This window comes from Anabrus simplex, chromosome 8 (assembly GCF_040414725.1).
Source record: "Anabrus simplex isolate iqAnaSimp1 chromosome 8, ASM4041472v1, whole genome shotgun sequence".
In the NCBI taxonomy this organism is placed as follows: Eukaryota; Metazoa; Arthropoda; class Insecta; order Orthoptera; family Tettigoniidae; genus Anabrus; species Anabrus simplex.
This window is the reverse complement of record NC_090272.1, coordinates 128,845,173-128,861,648: the sequence shown is the minus strand read 5'-3', so window position 1 is coordinate 128,861,648 and position 16,476 is coordinate 128,845,173. Positions and strand designations below refer to the sequence as shown.

The following is a 16,476-nucleotide window of genomic DNA, read 5'->3' as shown; positions in this document are numbered from 1 at the left end:
ATTCTTTCACCAGTATTGAACAAGATATGAAATACAGTTGAACCTGCTTTATATGTAACTCTGATGTATGTCATTTCCTTAAGGTCCCGGCAAAATGCAATTTAAAAGCGTGTTAATTAAACCTTATTTATACGTAATACGTATTGTCAGTGAAATATAACTTAGTTTTCCATAATTATTATGAGCATGTGCTTTTTAAAAAGAAACTACTGTATTTATGAAGTTTCCTCTTTGTCGGCATTGGCGGAAGTAGAGCGGTCGGGTTTCGGTGCTGAAACAGAACACAGAGAGTTTCGCCAGGTGACGTCGTTGACTCTTACTTATTGGCGGCTTAATAAAGGTCAACCAAGCGAGTCCCCTTCGCTCTCTATCTCGCTCCTCCTCTACCTTAGTCGTTTATGACCTTCAAAGTGCTGCCGAAGATTAAGATACAAGCAAAGTGGCAGTTTCGGTGCGGAAACAAAAGAAAATACAGTAAATTTGTTTGAATATGAGAATTTCTTTCCTGGGAACAATGGAGAAGTAAAGTGTCCACAGTGCCGCTATCTAGTGTTCACTGTTGAACAGTAGTTTTGTCATTCAGTTGCTTTTGATTAGCCATGGAGAACAGAAAAAAAGGAAAAGTTATACCCTAGGTGAAAAAGTAAAATTTATACTAGAAGTGGACGCTAATCCACACAAGCAAAAACTGAAATTGCTTCAGACTTAGGGATTGCTTATACCATGCTATGTACAGACATCAGTAAAAGAAACACTATTTTGGACGAGTTCTTAAAACTGAGTTCAAAATCAGCAAAGCGCAGCCATCAACAAGAAGGAAGGTACGTAGATTTGGAGAAAGCGCTTTTCACATGGTTCCAGCAAAAGCGTGCTGCAGCTCTACCAATTAGTGGCGACATGCTGAAGGCAAAGGCAATAGATTTAGCTGAAATGATGAGTATCACTGCTGATTTCAAGGCTTCATCAGGATGGTTGCAAGGATTTAAAGATTGTCATGGAATCACAAGGAGGACAATTTGTGTTGACTCAAAAGCTGTGGAAGACGTCATGGTGCAACACTGGAAAGAAGAGGTTCTGCCGGGTATCGCAAGCGAATATCAGCCTCCAAACATCTACAATCTTGATGAGACCGGGGTATTCTACAATCTCCTTCCGAATAAAACATTGGCTTTAAAAGACGACTCATGCCATGGAGGAAAGAAAAATAAAATTCGTCGAACAGTACTTCTCGCCACCAATGCAAATGGATCTGACAAACTTCCTCCACTTGTGATAAGAAAATCGAAGAATCCAAGGTGTTTTAAGGGTGCGAAAACAAAACCTACGGAATATGAATCCAACAGAAATTCTTGGATGACTATGCTTCTAATGGAACAGTGGTTCAAAAAACTGAACATTAAAATGAAAAAGAAACAACCTCAAATCGTTCTGGAGAATGTCCGAGTGGAATTTTCCCCTCCTAACTGTACCAGTGTTCTACAACCGCTTGATTTGGGCATCGCTGCAAATTTCAAAGTACATTATAGAAAAATGCTGGTTCATCATTTAATAACACTGAGTGATGTAGGAAATGAACCTCTCTCCATTAATTTGCTTCAAGCCATGGACTTTATTTCGACTGCCTGGAAACAGGTGTCATCCTTTACAATCAGCAACTGTTTCCGCAAAGCTGGTGTCTTACTAGAAGAGGCTGCCTCTAATGATGATTATGGGGACGAAGTTTTGTCTGGCAATGAGCCAACGCTACCGGATGGTGTAGAATTCGGTACTTTTGTGCATTTCGATGATAATCTAGCTGTATGTGGAGAACTACTGGATGAAGAGATTATTGCTGATGTATGACAACAACACGGTGGTGATAGACCAGCTACAAGCGATATTGACAGGGATGGAGATGGAGATAACGACTTGAATCTTGAATCTGTGAGGTGTTTAGTGCAATCGATGTGTGTAGGTGTTACATCAGTGCGAAAAGTTGTAGTGAATATGCTTTGAATTCATTACTAAGTTTGCAAAAGGAGGTTTATACTTCCACCCCCAGCTCTCTCACTACCCTCCCATGTAGTGTTAGCCCAGCCCTTACTGCTAGTAGCTTGTACCAAGCTAGACCGTTACGTATACTAATCAGAAGTGAGTGCATGGTTCGAGAACAATATAGGTTTACTGCTTCGTGATATTGCGTGAGTTTGTTATATTTTCTAAATAAAGGGATCTAGTATTCGTTTTGCGAGCCTAAAAAGATTTTCTTCTTAATGTAGACTAAGAAGTACATCTTCCAAGCACCCAATTAAGCGCATGACAGGATAGTTGAGCCGCTTTGTTGACATGTAAAGTAACATTAGATGACAAGTCTAATCAATGGCTGTGAATTAACGAGGTTTTACTGCATGTGTGTTAATGTAAGTTAGATTAAGATGATCTTAGAATAGAGAAATTTTGATTTTATATATGTGAAGCTTGCTGATAAAGTGGATATCTTTCGAAACATGTGCAAGTACTAAGTGTATAAAAGACTTTTATAATGAATGTTGACCCATGGAATTTATAAAAATATAGCTTTAAAGTTATGACAGTGTGCATCACTGATTTCAGAGGTATTACATAAGCATAGGAAAGGGACAAACAAGTGTCAAATCAAGTCGAGAATCCTGTTGAATTTGCTTCTATATTATCACACACACAGAGGTTTGTTTATCTATTCTTGCATCTGGTTAAAATTTCAAGTGGGGATTCCCATGTAAATTAATAGCTAAAATTGTCATTACTCTAATGGAGCTTAAAATATGTTTTCATGATACATATGCAGTTAGGTTAGATGATGCTGTTTGGGTCAGAAAACTTAAACTTTTGCCTCAGAAGGCTCTCTTTTAATTTATTTGTTTACATAGTTTATGCCCACATTGGAGCACTTAAGTCAAACCCAAATACATTTACGTTAACAAAGAATTAACTGAAGATTTAGCTTGCATCAACTTCTTCCTTTCCCAAAACCTCTTCATTCTGGCTGACCTGGCTGCCCTTTCTTCATCAGATATGACATATTGTGTTGTACAGTTTTTAATGACAATCTTATTTGTTTGTTCTTGAGAATCCTTTTTTCTTCTCTATTTTCAATTTGCTTCATTGTAATATTCAGCTCTTCTAAATCATTCTGAACTTCTTTAAACCAATTATTTTTTGTTTTACTTTTACAAAAGTAATTAAATAGTTGTTTTATTATCCTATTATCATTTAATCTAGAAAGATGACAGAAAAAGGCAATTCTTCTTTTTCTCATCGTATCTATTATAGATTCACTTTCCCTATAAACCACTGCATTAGGCAATAATCTCCATTGTCCATCCACCTGATGTTTTTTATTAATGATTGTTCTGAGTATCCTTCTGTCAACCTTTTGCAGTGTATCAGTTGCTTTGGTGTTCAATTTAAATAGTGTTTCACAAGCGTAAGTCTCTTCAGGTTTAATGACGGAACAGTAATGTTGAAGTTTAGCATTTATTGAAAGAGATTTTTTCTTGTACGTTGGCCATGTAATTCGTTGTGCTTTTTTTAACTTAAAGGTTCTGCTTTCTGTTGATGATTTTTCATTGGTGTTCCAAGTTATAATTTCACCAAGATATTTAAACTTATCCACAATTTTAATTTGTTTGGTATTGGCTAAGGTAATGGTTGGTGCTGTAACAGGGAAGGTTGGCATTATTTCTGTTTTTTCATATGAAATTTGCAATCCAACTTTTCTTGCTATGTTATCAAGTTCTTCTATTTGCAATTTAGTAAGCCGTAATATGGAAATCATCTGTGAAAACATAACTTTTGAGCAAGCTGATTATAATTTCATAAAACCAAACCAAACCAAACCAAACCCCATGGCACAACAGCCCCGAAGGGCCATGGCCTACCAAGCGACCACTACTCAGCCCGAAGGCCTGCAAATTATGTGATGCCATGTGGTCAGCACGACAAATCCTCTCGGCAGTTATTCCTGGCTTCCTAGACTAGATTATAATTTCATACATATTTTAATCTGTGTTTATTTTGTATTTTTTGTATCTTTTCCAAAAAAATTGATATAATGACAATCCACTTTAAAAAGTAAAATTTTCAATATTATGATTTCTGGCTATAACGGACTTAACTGTATCTTAATGTGGGTTTTTTTTTTTTTAGAATGGACCAATGGTCTCAAGATTAATATATAATCTGTATGACTGCCGAAACTAATGTATGATTAAGAAAACACTGTAAAATACCTGGAAAAGAATTTACTCATATTAGGTTATAATTTAAACCACATTTTGAATCAGTTGATTCCTTGGAAAAGTTGCAAAATTATTGTTTCTGTATGTTTTTCCAAGCATTTTGAAATGATTCTATTCCTAAAAAACATTTCTTTTAAAGGCGTTTTCTAGGGTTTTCTTAATCTTGCATTAGTTTTGACGGAATGAAGAACTTTGGGTAATATACAGTAGAACCTAGATAATTCAAAATCGCTTAATTCAAAATTTCACCTAATTCAAAGAAGCTCACTTTCCCGGAAACATGAACAGTTTTGCATGTTATTTAAATCGTTTAATTCAAAATACGGATTATTCGTCATTCGAAGAACCATAACGGTCCCATTACCAAAATCAGACTTTTAATTCAAAACTGCCCTTACATTTAGGGGCTGCCTGGCCGAGGCGGTAAAGGCGTGCTCGGTTCGCCCGGAAGGACGTGGGTTCGAATCCCCGTCAGGAAGTCGTAAAAATTTAAGAAACAAGATTTCCACTTCCGGAGGTACATATGGCCCTGAGGTTCACTCAGCCTACACCAAAAATGAGTACCAGGTTAATTCCTGGGGGCAAAGGCGGCCGGGCATAGAGCTAACCACTCTACCCCATTACGTGCCGAGGTTAACAATGGTGGAAGCCTTTACCTTCCACTTCTCCAAGGGCCTTCATGGCCTGTACGGAGGTGACTGCTGCTGCTGCCCTTACATTTTAAAAAAGTAGTATTTTACAGAGTAATTTAAATTCAAGATTTCTCCATGTCACGAAAGAACGCATCTTCTGGAACGTGCAGGGGTAGCCTTCTGCATTTTCACTTCAGTTTATCTGCAGTGTGCTTCATATTTGATAAGTTCAAGTGAAATTGTAATTCTTTTGTATTCAGCATTTTAAAGAACGCTACAATATCACATAGCAGGCAGTGTGCAGAGAAACCTACTCTGCGAACAAGTGATGCCGACAGTTGGCGAAAGAGCGTGGCTCATATAATCAATTCGTATGCACCAAACAAAATTGTCAGTGCCGATGAAACAGAATTTTTTTAATGCTGGGCCCAAAAGGACTTATTTAAGGAGAGAAGTACCTGCTGGGAAATCGTGCAAGGGTAGAGGTCACTGTACTGTAATGCAGACGGAAGCAAGAGACTTTCTCCCCTCGTCATAGGAAAGTTCGATAAGCCATGATATTTTAAGGGCATCGGGCACTTTCCGTGCAAGTACAAGACACCTAAAAATGCGAGCGGTACAGTAATTCAAGGAAGAGAGAATTTGCTCAGGAGAGTTGGTATAATTTGTCGTCGTCTTTGAATTCTGATTTTTTTCTTTCTTTTGTTGCGTGAGGTTATGTCTGCCATTGTTTAATCCAAGTTCATTATTTGAATAATGTAAATGCACCTTGCTCGATACATTTCGGAAATAGTGTTTTCCATGGCATTAGAAAGTTTTAAACTGTGAATCAAGGTTAATTACATGTAGTAACGGGTCTTAGAATATTTTGTGACATCGCAAGGGTTGGCATTTCTGATTTAACGGGGTTTTACTGTGTATTACTTTAGCTGAAACTGGGAAGAAAAAAGCTTCGACTTTAACAAAAAAAACTCTCAGGAATAGGAAAATGAAACTAAAGGAGAAAACATATTCTAGTGTTATTATCAAATAATTAAACCTTTCTTTTTTTTTTTTCAGAAAACAGCTGAAAATAAGGAAAAAAGCGAGAAGGATGGTGAGAAAAGCTCAGAAGATACAGCAGGTGAATCTCCTAAGAAAAAGAAAAAGAAGACTGAAGATGGCAGTGAGGTTTCTCAAGGAGAAGGCCAGGCTGCAGAAGGTGCGGGCCAAGAACAAGACCAAGATCTGGAGATGGGAACAGAGGAAGACCTGGACAAGGAAATAGGAGGATTACTGGATGAGGTTGAAGAGGCCGTCAACAAATCATCAGATGAAGATGAAGACTCTCGTGGGCGCTATGATAGATTTCAGAATAGTGAGAAAGGCAGCACAGCATTGAATGCTAACCAATCTGAGGAAGATGTGACCAAGGTCACTACAGAGGAGGAGCAGGCTGCAGAGGTAGATGATGAAGATATGGAGAAACCAGAAGATGCTAAATCCGAACCACAGTCGCCTGCTAAGAAGGCTTCTGTTCCAGAGTCTGCATCAACTCCTCCTACTGCTGCTTCAACTGACTGAGTATACTTGTCCTGGTTCTTAGTAACATGTAACGTAGATATTTCTGTTACATGTTTACTTTTATAATAATGTTAAGTGCTATATGTGACTGATAACTGTTTAGTAAAGTGATTTATCTGGTGGTGCATGTTTTAGTAAGGTGGGACTCTCTAAGACGTGATGAATTGTGAAATAGTGAAGTGTCTCTTTCTCTTACTAGTTTCAGTGAAGCATTAGAAAGTTTATTACTTAAAGCAATATGACAAGTTCACTTCCTGTTGTGACTGACATCCTGTTTTCCTTATTTCATTTTTTTTACATTTGTTGCTGAGCTAGAATCACAACTTGTTAGTTCTTGTTAGCTGATTTTGGCAGTTCTCATTGCCAGCTAGGAGAAGTAATGTGTTTTAACTTGCTTAATTGTTGCAGATGTTACTCATAAATGGCATAATGTACGCAATAATAAGTTTGTTTTAAAAAATAAGCTGAACTTTTTCTACGTTAAACTTTTTATTTTTCAGGATAGAAGTAACAGAAGAGTGACCAAACTTTATGGAACCTTATAAGATAATTGTTAATGTATCTCTCTGGGGATTTTGTTTCTCCTGAACATTTTAATGGGAATGCAGTCTAGTTGTCAAAAAAATGAAAAAATTGAGAATTTTTCTTCATTTATGTTGCACATGACCTCAACTACCATGGATTATGGTTTTGCATCGTTTTACTCTTGTTTGATAACTTTTATGTAACTTGGCAGAGTAAGAATTTAATGTTCTGTCTGATGTAGACTGCCATTCATAAAAAATATCATCTTTAACATTACTTCCATTTTTCTGGTAGGATAGTACATTGTTTTAAAGCAAGGTTACCACAGTACAGGTCTTCTCTTTGCTATTCGATCTTATGCATATTAAATGGTAAATGTCCCCTTCATCTGAATTAATTTTACTGCATTACTGTTATCAAAAGCTTATCGTTCAGACCAAAGTAAAACAATAGTGGAAGGTTCACTTCTTTATATTGAGGGGAACAACAAAAAAGAAAGGCATGCATATTCTTGGTTCATCGTTTCAATGGGAAGAAGTTGAAGGAAGTGGTGGAAATTATAACTGCAATGGTTTTTTTTATTATTTTTATTTTTTTATATATATATATATATATATATATATATATATATATATATAATGATCGGCAGCATTTTTGTGGACATTTTCATTTTAAAAGGACTATAAAGTGACCTGCATAAAACGTGTTTCAATCAATATATATTTGTGTCAACTTGTGAGTTAGAATGATGCAATGTGCACTTTAGGAGGATCCCTTAGCACACAGTCTTAACGTTGGCCATTGACCATTGTTTTCAGTGAAAGTGTAAGGCTCTCAAAAGTACATAAAGCTTTGATAAATTTTGACAATTGCTGAGCTTAAAATAGAAAACTGAAACAGTTGTGAGGAAATGAACAGCAGAAAATTCATCAAGGAGAAATAATCATAACAAAAGTATGTGATATGTATGTACATGACAATTAAAATGAAATCTTCAGTAACTAGGAACTACACTGATCCCACACGTGTTAACGTAATTGCCATACTGGCAAAGTGTCACCGATCATTGCTTGTATTCCAACAAGTGCACAATCGAGAGCTCTTTATAAATTGGGCAATACTAGGACTACGATGTAAATTATCGAGGATAAGAAAACAGGGATGAATTACAATAATTCTGAGAGATAATAATTATTCCATATTATGGAATTAATTGATATAGTGAACTGGACATATGTGCTAAGTAATAACTACATTGGAGATTTCAATTTCCCTAAGACACATTCCATATATTCATAAAAGTGTTCAGCTATTGTTGATAGATAATTCCTTCCCGTACCTCCTGCCACTCGAATATAGATGTTATACTACAAGGGACAACCGTCAAAACAGTTGGAAGTCTTGTGCATTTGCTCCTAAGGTGTTAAAAATTTGGTTGTATGATTATTTTAAATTTATACCTACCTTTTGAATTCATCATACTTCATTAAGATGATCCATTGAGGATGAAAGCTAGTTAGACTGAGATTTCTGGGTGAAAGATACAAAATACAGGAAAACAGTGTTGCAGAAATAATCAGTACAGTTTCCACTGTGTAGGTGCGCTTGCAAAATTAATGATGTTTTTCAACAGTTATGCTGGTTTACTAATGACAGCTGTGATTTAAATATTCTTTTGAAACCTCTTAGTTATTGTCTTTGTGGTAAAAGCTCATGGTGTATAATTTCATAATAAGATACATTAGCCAAAGCATAATTTTCTTCATTACCAAACCTTTATACCTGTATTGGCTGAATAAGTAAGATCATGTGTTGCATTGTTCTTTTTGCCACCAGAGTAATAATGAAATTAAATTATGTTAGGCATGACTGAAATTATGGTAAAATCTTCTTTATTCCTTCCCAATACTGAAATACCGATTAGGATATCCTATACTGAATATTTGGTGGACTGGTTAAGCATTCTTCAAATGGTAAGCTAATTGTATACTATCTGGCTGTCCTTGATTTTGTTATGTAAGTTTTGTTATACTGTATAACTTAATGTTATGAAAAAATATGTATGTTACTTGCCAAGTCCTTAGAGGACGTATTTTATATGAGGGTAGTTGTTTTGTGTACATAATTGAGATATCTGTTGGTCATGCTGCTCATCTGTTCAAAATACTTCTAGAAAGTCGGCGTTTTCCTCTCAATTTTTTAAGCTTATGGCATCCTGATAATGTGTACGACATACACTAGGTTCCCCCTTCTTCCCATAGACTATTGAGTCATTTTGAAGACGAGAGCGAGTGAAACTTGCTTGCTTTGGTTTGTAGAAAGAATCTTGATTTAGATATTTTTAAATAACTTACATCGGCACTAATGCCATTCAGTGTGTGGCTGTTACTTACTTTTGATTTATCTTGCTTTCATTTATTGCTTTCACTTCTGTATTGATCAGTATTTGTGAATAATGAGAACTTCCAAGATGTTGATATTATATCTTTCATTTGAATTACCATTTTCCTCTGTCTAATAATTTTAATAAGGTATATTCATAATTTAGTACACATGTAATATGTCGTTCTAGATCAACTTATAATAATGAAGTCAAAAGTTGCAATAAATACCTTCATGTCTATATCTTATTGAAATATGTCACACTTGAGACACGGCGGGAGAATTCATTGACAATAGTTTATTCCTGTGTTGAAAGCAGAATTTGCATTCTGCATAATGTGGATTAAAGTCTCATTGTTATAAACATATCCCTCAGTGCCTTGAATGTGACATGCTCATTTTCCTCGTAAAATATATTTCTCTCCCTTCCCAGAATGGAATATTGGGGGTGAAGTGTTCAAATAAGATATTTTGCTGTTTTCACATTGAATTCTGATTTAATAATGTTATTACATTCTTATTAATTGCTCCTGTTAAGCTTCTTTATTGCATTAATATATCATCTTCAACTTAACCATTTTTTTAAATATTTACTTTCTTGTTTAGCAGATTTTCATAAAGTACCCTTATTTCTCACCAGATGAATAATTATGTTCCATGGTATAGAAGTTACCTTGGAGTCAAGTTGCATGAAACTAAGCTTGTTTGATTGTCTAAGATAGGTGTAAAATGTGTATGACTGACATCACAGTCGTCAGACCAATGAAGGGGTAAGGATCAGAATTTCTGGAAGAGTCATCTATTGTTAAAGACAAGTAATGGGAGATTAAGGAGTAAAGATGCTAGGTATGCTAGGCACACCATGTTATAAACAAGGGCTTGCAGTAACTGGCCCTCATTCTACCCCATTGACATGTAGTGAAAACAACTAGCACCACACTAGTATGTCAAGTATTTGATGCATCTACAGGTACAAAAATTAGCCAAGCCTCATTAGTGTATGGAACAGGGTTCTGATAGGATAGTTTTGATTTTGATTTCTGTATAGACTTCTTGATCCCAGGTACTTTGATACAAACTTCCCATGTTTTGTTGCGGTAAGAGTTGCAGTTGCTTAATCCTGTTCCAAACACTAGTGAGGCTTGGCTTATTTTTCTACTTCATAGGGGTATCAAATACTTGACGTACTGATATTGTGCTATGTAGGGTTACATTGGTTCTTGAAATCTTACTGCAACAAAATATGTGAAGTTTGTATCAAAGGACCTGCGATCAAGAAGTCTGTACAGAATAGGATAGTTCAGCATGTTTCCACCTTACAAAGATTGCTGTGGTTGTAGACCTTAAATGGAATCAGTAAGAGTCCGTGCCAAATAGCTTCCCTGTAGAGGCGGCCGTGGAAGTGGTATGTTGTTGCCAGTACATCAGTTTCCTCGTAACGTATCTCATGCTTTCCGTCAAGCAGTGCATGCTTCACTACTGCTGACTTCTTCTATTGCCCCAGGCGACAGTTCCTTTTGTGCTCTGTCAGCCGAGTCTTGACACTTCTGCCATTCATGCCAATGTAAACAGCTCCACAGCTGCATGGTATCCCATAGACTCAAGTAGTTGTTAGAGGGTCACTTGGATCTTTGGCAAAACATAACATATTTTGTAGCTGTCGGGTCGGCAGAAAAATTGTCTTAACATCGTAACCATGACCAAGTGTAAGGACTCTGCCATCATAGCATGGTACTTTGTATTCCTGCCATTGCAAGCACTGCAGATGGTTATATCCAACACCTGCTCCGGTCGTTCCCCGGCAAGCCGGGTTTAGAAAAGTGCGGGAGACGTTACTGTATGAGATATTTCAGTGAATAAGTTGAATTTTCTTTGCTTTCAACTCTTAAACTCGGTTCATTGTGTGTTGTGTACTTCAAGCATGTATCTTATATGGCTTGACTAATTTAATAGGGAGATAGTAGGTTCGAACCCCACTGTCGGCAGCCCTGAAAATGGTTTTCTGTGGTTTCCGATTTTCACACCAGGCAAATGCTGGGGCTGTACCTTAATTAAGGCCATGGCCGCTTCCTTCCCACTCCCAGCCCTTCCCTGTCCCATCGTCGCCATAAGACCTATCTGTGTCGGGGCGACATAAAGCAACTAGCAAAAAAAAAAAAAATTTAATAGTTCAGCATGCCGTACTGTTTTGTGGCTGGCTGTAAGTTAGGCTATGTTAGAGTAGTTGACATTTAAACCACCGAGGATAGAAATCAATTTGAAAGATGGGCCAGAGCTACTCCACGGAAGGATACAGAATACAGGATACAGAGTATTTGCAATGTTAATTTTTCTGATGATGTGATGGTAAAATCAGATAATTTTATAGTGTATGGTGAAAAAGTGAATATTTCTCGTGTGATATGGAAATTACGTCCAGGAGCAGTGCCTCACATTTTCCCTAATTTACCGAAATACCTTTCGAGTGAGATTAAGTCTTGTGAAACTCCAAACAGGCAAAAGAACATAGACACCATCAGGAAAGGAAAGAAGATTGCAGATGGGCATGCAGCAGCGAATGTGGAATTAAAAGGTCAATCTAATGTTGTTCAAAATTTGGGTCATTCTGGCATGACTAATGTAAGGAGATGCAGTAAATAGTAATGAGTGGGAAAACTCTGTACCAGAGTTTGATAGCGCAGTTTGAAACTCTTCGATTGAGAAGTGTGCCATTTAGCTGGGTACGTTGTTAATCACTCTAATTTATTAAGTGTTCGCCCTCTGCCCGTTCTCTACGCGAGAATGATCAAAGTAAATTTTCAGTTCTCGCCAAAATAAAAGACTCTAGTTAAAGCAACAATGAAATGTTTTTAAACATGTCCTTCGAAAAGTGTATGTGACATTCTTTTCCGGGCTGAGAAAGTATTTAATGGAAAACTGAACTTCAAAATTGATATGGGGCAAAATAGAAAATAGAAATAATTTCAGTTGATCCTTCAGGAGTTGGCTGTTGTCTTTAACATATTATGGATATAATCCCCAGGCTTGTTTATCATTATCTGAAGTGCAGATTTTTGTTCAGAACAAAGTATATCCGGCAAGATTTACATTCTCGAACAACCGCAAAATCTTCATGCAAGTGTTCGAAAGTCCAGTAACCGATAAATTGAGTTGGTAAGTAGAGTATTTACCTTTGTATAGTTCATGGGTGTTTTTTAATATGATGGGAGTTATGTGTACTCTCCAGTAACCTGTGCATTCTGAAACGTGATGAAAATCGTAGCTCTTATTTCCCTGTATGATTTTTCTCCATTGTACCCTGCCGTGGTATTTTAATTGTGATCTCATTGATCTTTTTAGAGACAGTGTATGTATTTACGAGTTACGGAGCAATTCGTTTCCCTTGGCATCATTCCTAAGACCAGCTGATCGGTACTGTAGAGCTTGCCTGGTCTAGTGCTGCCTGGCGGGGCGCACTTGAACTTGAGGAGTCCTCATATTCGTCGTGTAACGATATAGATTTTGATCAATTTTCGGTATTGAAACAAAGTGCCCCATAGTACATTGGCACAGCCGGTGGCTCCAAGTAGCCTACGGAATGGCCTCCACGGTATGCACTAGTCATGCCGCATACCTGCCAACCCTTCCGATTTACCCGGAAACTTTCCGGTTTTTAACTCGTCTTCCGATTTTCCGATTTATTTTTACTTCTAGTATAACTTATAGTACGCCCAATACTCTTCCCCTACGATAAATTCTTATGTGTTTGTGTAATTTACGAAACCTCATTTTCAAGAGTATTTATTTGATGCTTTATTTCGTTAGTATTTCGTCCTGCGCCTTCGTGTATCGTGTTTCCCGCTCATCACAGCAGCGTGTCCGCTTTATACAGCTGGGGATTCGGGGCGGCAATTGTCCTGCAAGCAAGACAGGCTGGCGCGCGCTAGCGACTCAGTTAATCGGGATGAAAGAATGAGTTAATTATTGTTGTTCGCGCGCTGTTAACATCGTTTCTGTGCGTAGTTTCGTCGGAGTTTTAGGCCCCTTTTTTTCTTGCATTTGTATGCTTTCCCCCACTGTCAAAGTCATATGTTAATAATGTATGGGACATATAGAATTGTTTTGTATGTGGTAGTTTCGCGTATTTAAGTGCATCATTTTAATGAGTTGAATGTTTTTAAGGGGGTTGTGTCGGTGACAGTTTCAGGTAGTTTATTTTCTCGTTAAGGCCAAAAATATAACAAACGTTATCTCCAAGTGTTCAGAGATACCTATAAATTTCCGTTCATTTTACCGTCTGATAAAGAAACTACCATATTCTTTCGCGTAATTGACGCCCTTGCATAATTTACGCATCCCAATATTTTTGGGTCCAAAGTGGACAAAAAACAAATGTTCACGTATTTGACGCTCTCACAACTTCGAACATCCATCACGCAGCTCCGGATGCGTTTCGAAATAAAGATGTCAACTACTCAAGTAGCAGGCTTCCTATTGCGAAAGCGGGCATTCCAGATACAGGGCAACGTGCTGTTATTAGCCGACACTAGTTTTACGAGTGTTTCGGGTACGTGACATTCTGTGATCTCAAAATTGTCAGTCCACAGTATTCGAGTAATATTGCATCATACTAACTCGCGGTGATCAGTTACGCCGAAACATACGGGAAGAGGGCAGCGAGTATTCAATGCCCAAATGAAAAGTGCGCTACCGCGGTAACAGAAGTGCACGTCAAGCGGCCAACATGTCTCGCAAAGCATTTCGCGGACCAAAAAGCGGCAAGTTTCCGCAAGTAGAGAAGGATCTGCTTAAATATATGATTTTGTGACGCAACGTTGGATAAGCAATTTCTCACGAAATGCAGTATTTTAAAGAATGTGAAATAACTCTGCACATGGAATCAGTGTCTCGGATTTGAAGGTTAGCCGAGTCTTGATTAATTTTATGAAGAGAAATGGACTTCCTCTTCGGCGAAGATCATCATCATGCCAAAAAATGACGAATGATTTAAACCATTTTCATCGTTTTGTGATTGAGAAGCGTAAAGTGAGGAATATTTGATCTCCCTTATAGGAACCGCAGATCAGACGCCAATCAGTTTCCATATGCCACCAAGTCGAACAATCGATAAGAAAGGATCATACAGTGTTATCGTACGCGCTACCGGAAGCAAAAAACAACGATGTACTGCAATGCTTGCTATAACAGCTGATCTCAGAAAGCTTACACCTTACATTGATCTAAAACGAAAAACAATGCCCAAAGCAAAATTTCCGCGAGTGATCCACGTTCGTATTCAAGAAGAAGAAGGATGGATGGTATGTCATTGTTATGGCATTACATGAATTGTACTTTTATTGGTTCATGTTTTCACTCCAGGTCGTATTGTCAGCTCGTAATGGGAAGAATATTTTCCAGTCGGTACTTCAATCCCACGTGTCTAACTTACCTGATGTACCCTATTTGAATTTTCAGGAAAAATCTCACTCCGGAATTTTACGCCAAATGACGATAACCGCAAACGAGTTGAACCAGTTGTGTTTTTATATTATATTTGATGTATCTTTTAAATGTAAATGAATTGTAAATATCTTAATTGCGTGAATAATTTACGCATCCGAAGTTTTCGCCTGTATTTTTCGTCAAAAAGTGCGTTAATTACGCGAGAAAATACGATATTATGCATTTTGTTGCGTGTGTCGGTGTGACATAAATATTATTATTCGTTTAAGTGTCATAAATGATAAGGTACATTTTCTTGTAACCATTTTTATGTTTTGGTAGTTTAAGATTTGAAATTTAACGGTCAATTCGCATTGTAACTGTAGATATGTATGCCTTTTATCTTCACCTTTTTTTCACCTAGACCGTGGTGGAATATATGTGATGAAATCCAGGAATTAAAAAATCTTCCTATTTTTGGTTTCTAAAAGTTGGCAGCTATGCATGCGTCTTCTTGGGTGTGCTATTTACCAACTGATGAGCCCAACTTAGCACACTGGGGTGAAACGCTGACAACCAGGAATGAGTTAGCTGGAAAATTTATAATGTCCAATAACAGACCATTTATATTGGTACTAGCTGATGTACCCGTGCTTCGCTACAGAATTCTACATTGTATACAGCATTTTAGGTTAGGTAGTGTAGACGTTGTGAGCAAGATTGTATTAAATTGCATAGCTCTTAATGTTACCTAGAAACACGATGGGGAAGTCACCAAACATCTTTTCTCATATGGAGACTGGGTTAGGGAATTGTCATTGTGATGGTAGGCCCGCTTGCTTACCATCAGTCAAAATCAGGTTGGGGAATTTTCATTATAATGGCAGACACTTGCTCCCCACGTGCCTTTTTAGATCCTCAGAAAGACACTTAGTGGTTTTCCCAACTGAAATGAGCATAGGTCATTACAATGATGTCGGTAGGAATGGCACGTCTGAAAGCACTGCTCTCATATGAAATACTCAATCAAATGAAAAACGACACATTTCCTCACTTTTAACAATATAACAGTCCAGAGTTCCAGAGCTGGAATGACCAGGCCGCAGACATCCGTCATCACTCTTCGTTTTTTATCGGTGGCGGGACGGGACGGGGGTTGAATAATGGAGAGTTCCAGGGCAAAAACTATGCCCGTTTATTTATATGTTTCCTAGGTGTATCTGATGAATCGGAAAATCTCAATTCACTACACTGGTGGGGAAAAACTGTCTGACTTGGAGGCAAATTTTTCCTCCAAGCCAGAAGAGAAACCACATCTTTGCTGCTAATTTGGAATAAAATGAATGTAGATTTAATAACAGTGAAGAAGAAGAAGCTTTGCTTAAGAAACGGCTCTTTTTCAGGGTTGAAATTTGAGTTATTTAGTGAATTGTGGTGCTATAATTTGTAGTAGGCCTAAATTGTAATTCTAGACCAGTTCATACTACCACTAAGAGAGCCTCTACCCTAAGTGTGCACACTGCTCATTCAAAACAGCGCGTCAGAGGTAGGGATCAAATTGCTGGAATACTATGATGAACCATTGTGTTACGTACCAGCAGTATCAGAAAATGTATGAACCTGAGGAATGGCATCCTAAAGAAGAAAGTTATCTAACTCCCCAGTTATTTCTTGCCAATATTCAGTCAAGCTGT

At 37.5% G+C, this 16,476-nt stretch overlaps 1 protein-coding gene across 1 annotated transcript in view; it reads left to right on the top strand.

Moving 5' to 3' along the window:
* Positions 1–9,456, top strand: part of LOC136878884 (zinc finger protein on ecdysone puffs) — a 304,897-nt gene extending 295,441 nt beyond the window's left edge. The window contains exon 13 of the mRNA XM_068228845.1: positions 5,951–9,456. Within this exon, the coding sequence (XP_068084946.1) occupies positions 5,951–6,454 (504 nt within the window). The 3' untranslated portion in view covers positions 6,455–9,456. The remainder of the gene's footprint in view (positions 1–5,950) is intronic.
* The last annotated feature ends 7,020 nt before the right edge of the window (positions 9,457–16,476 follow it).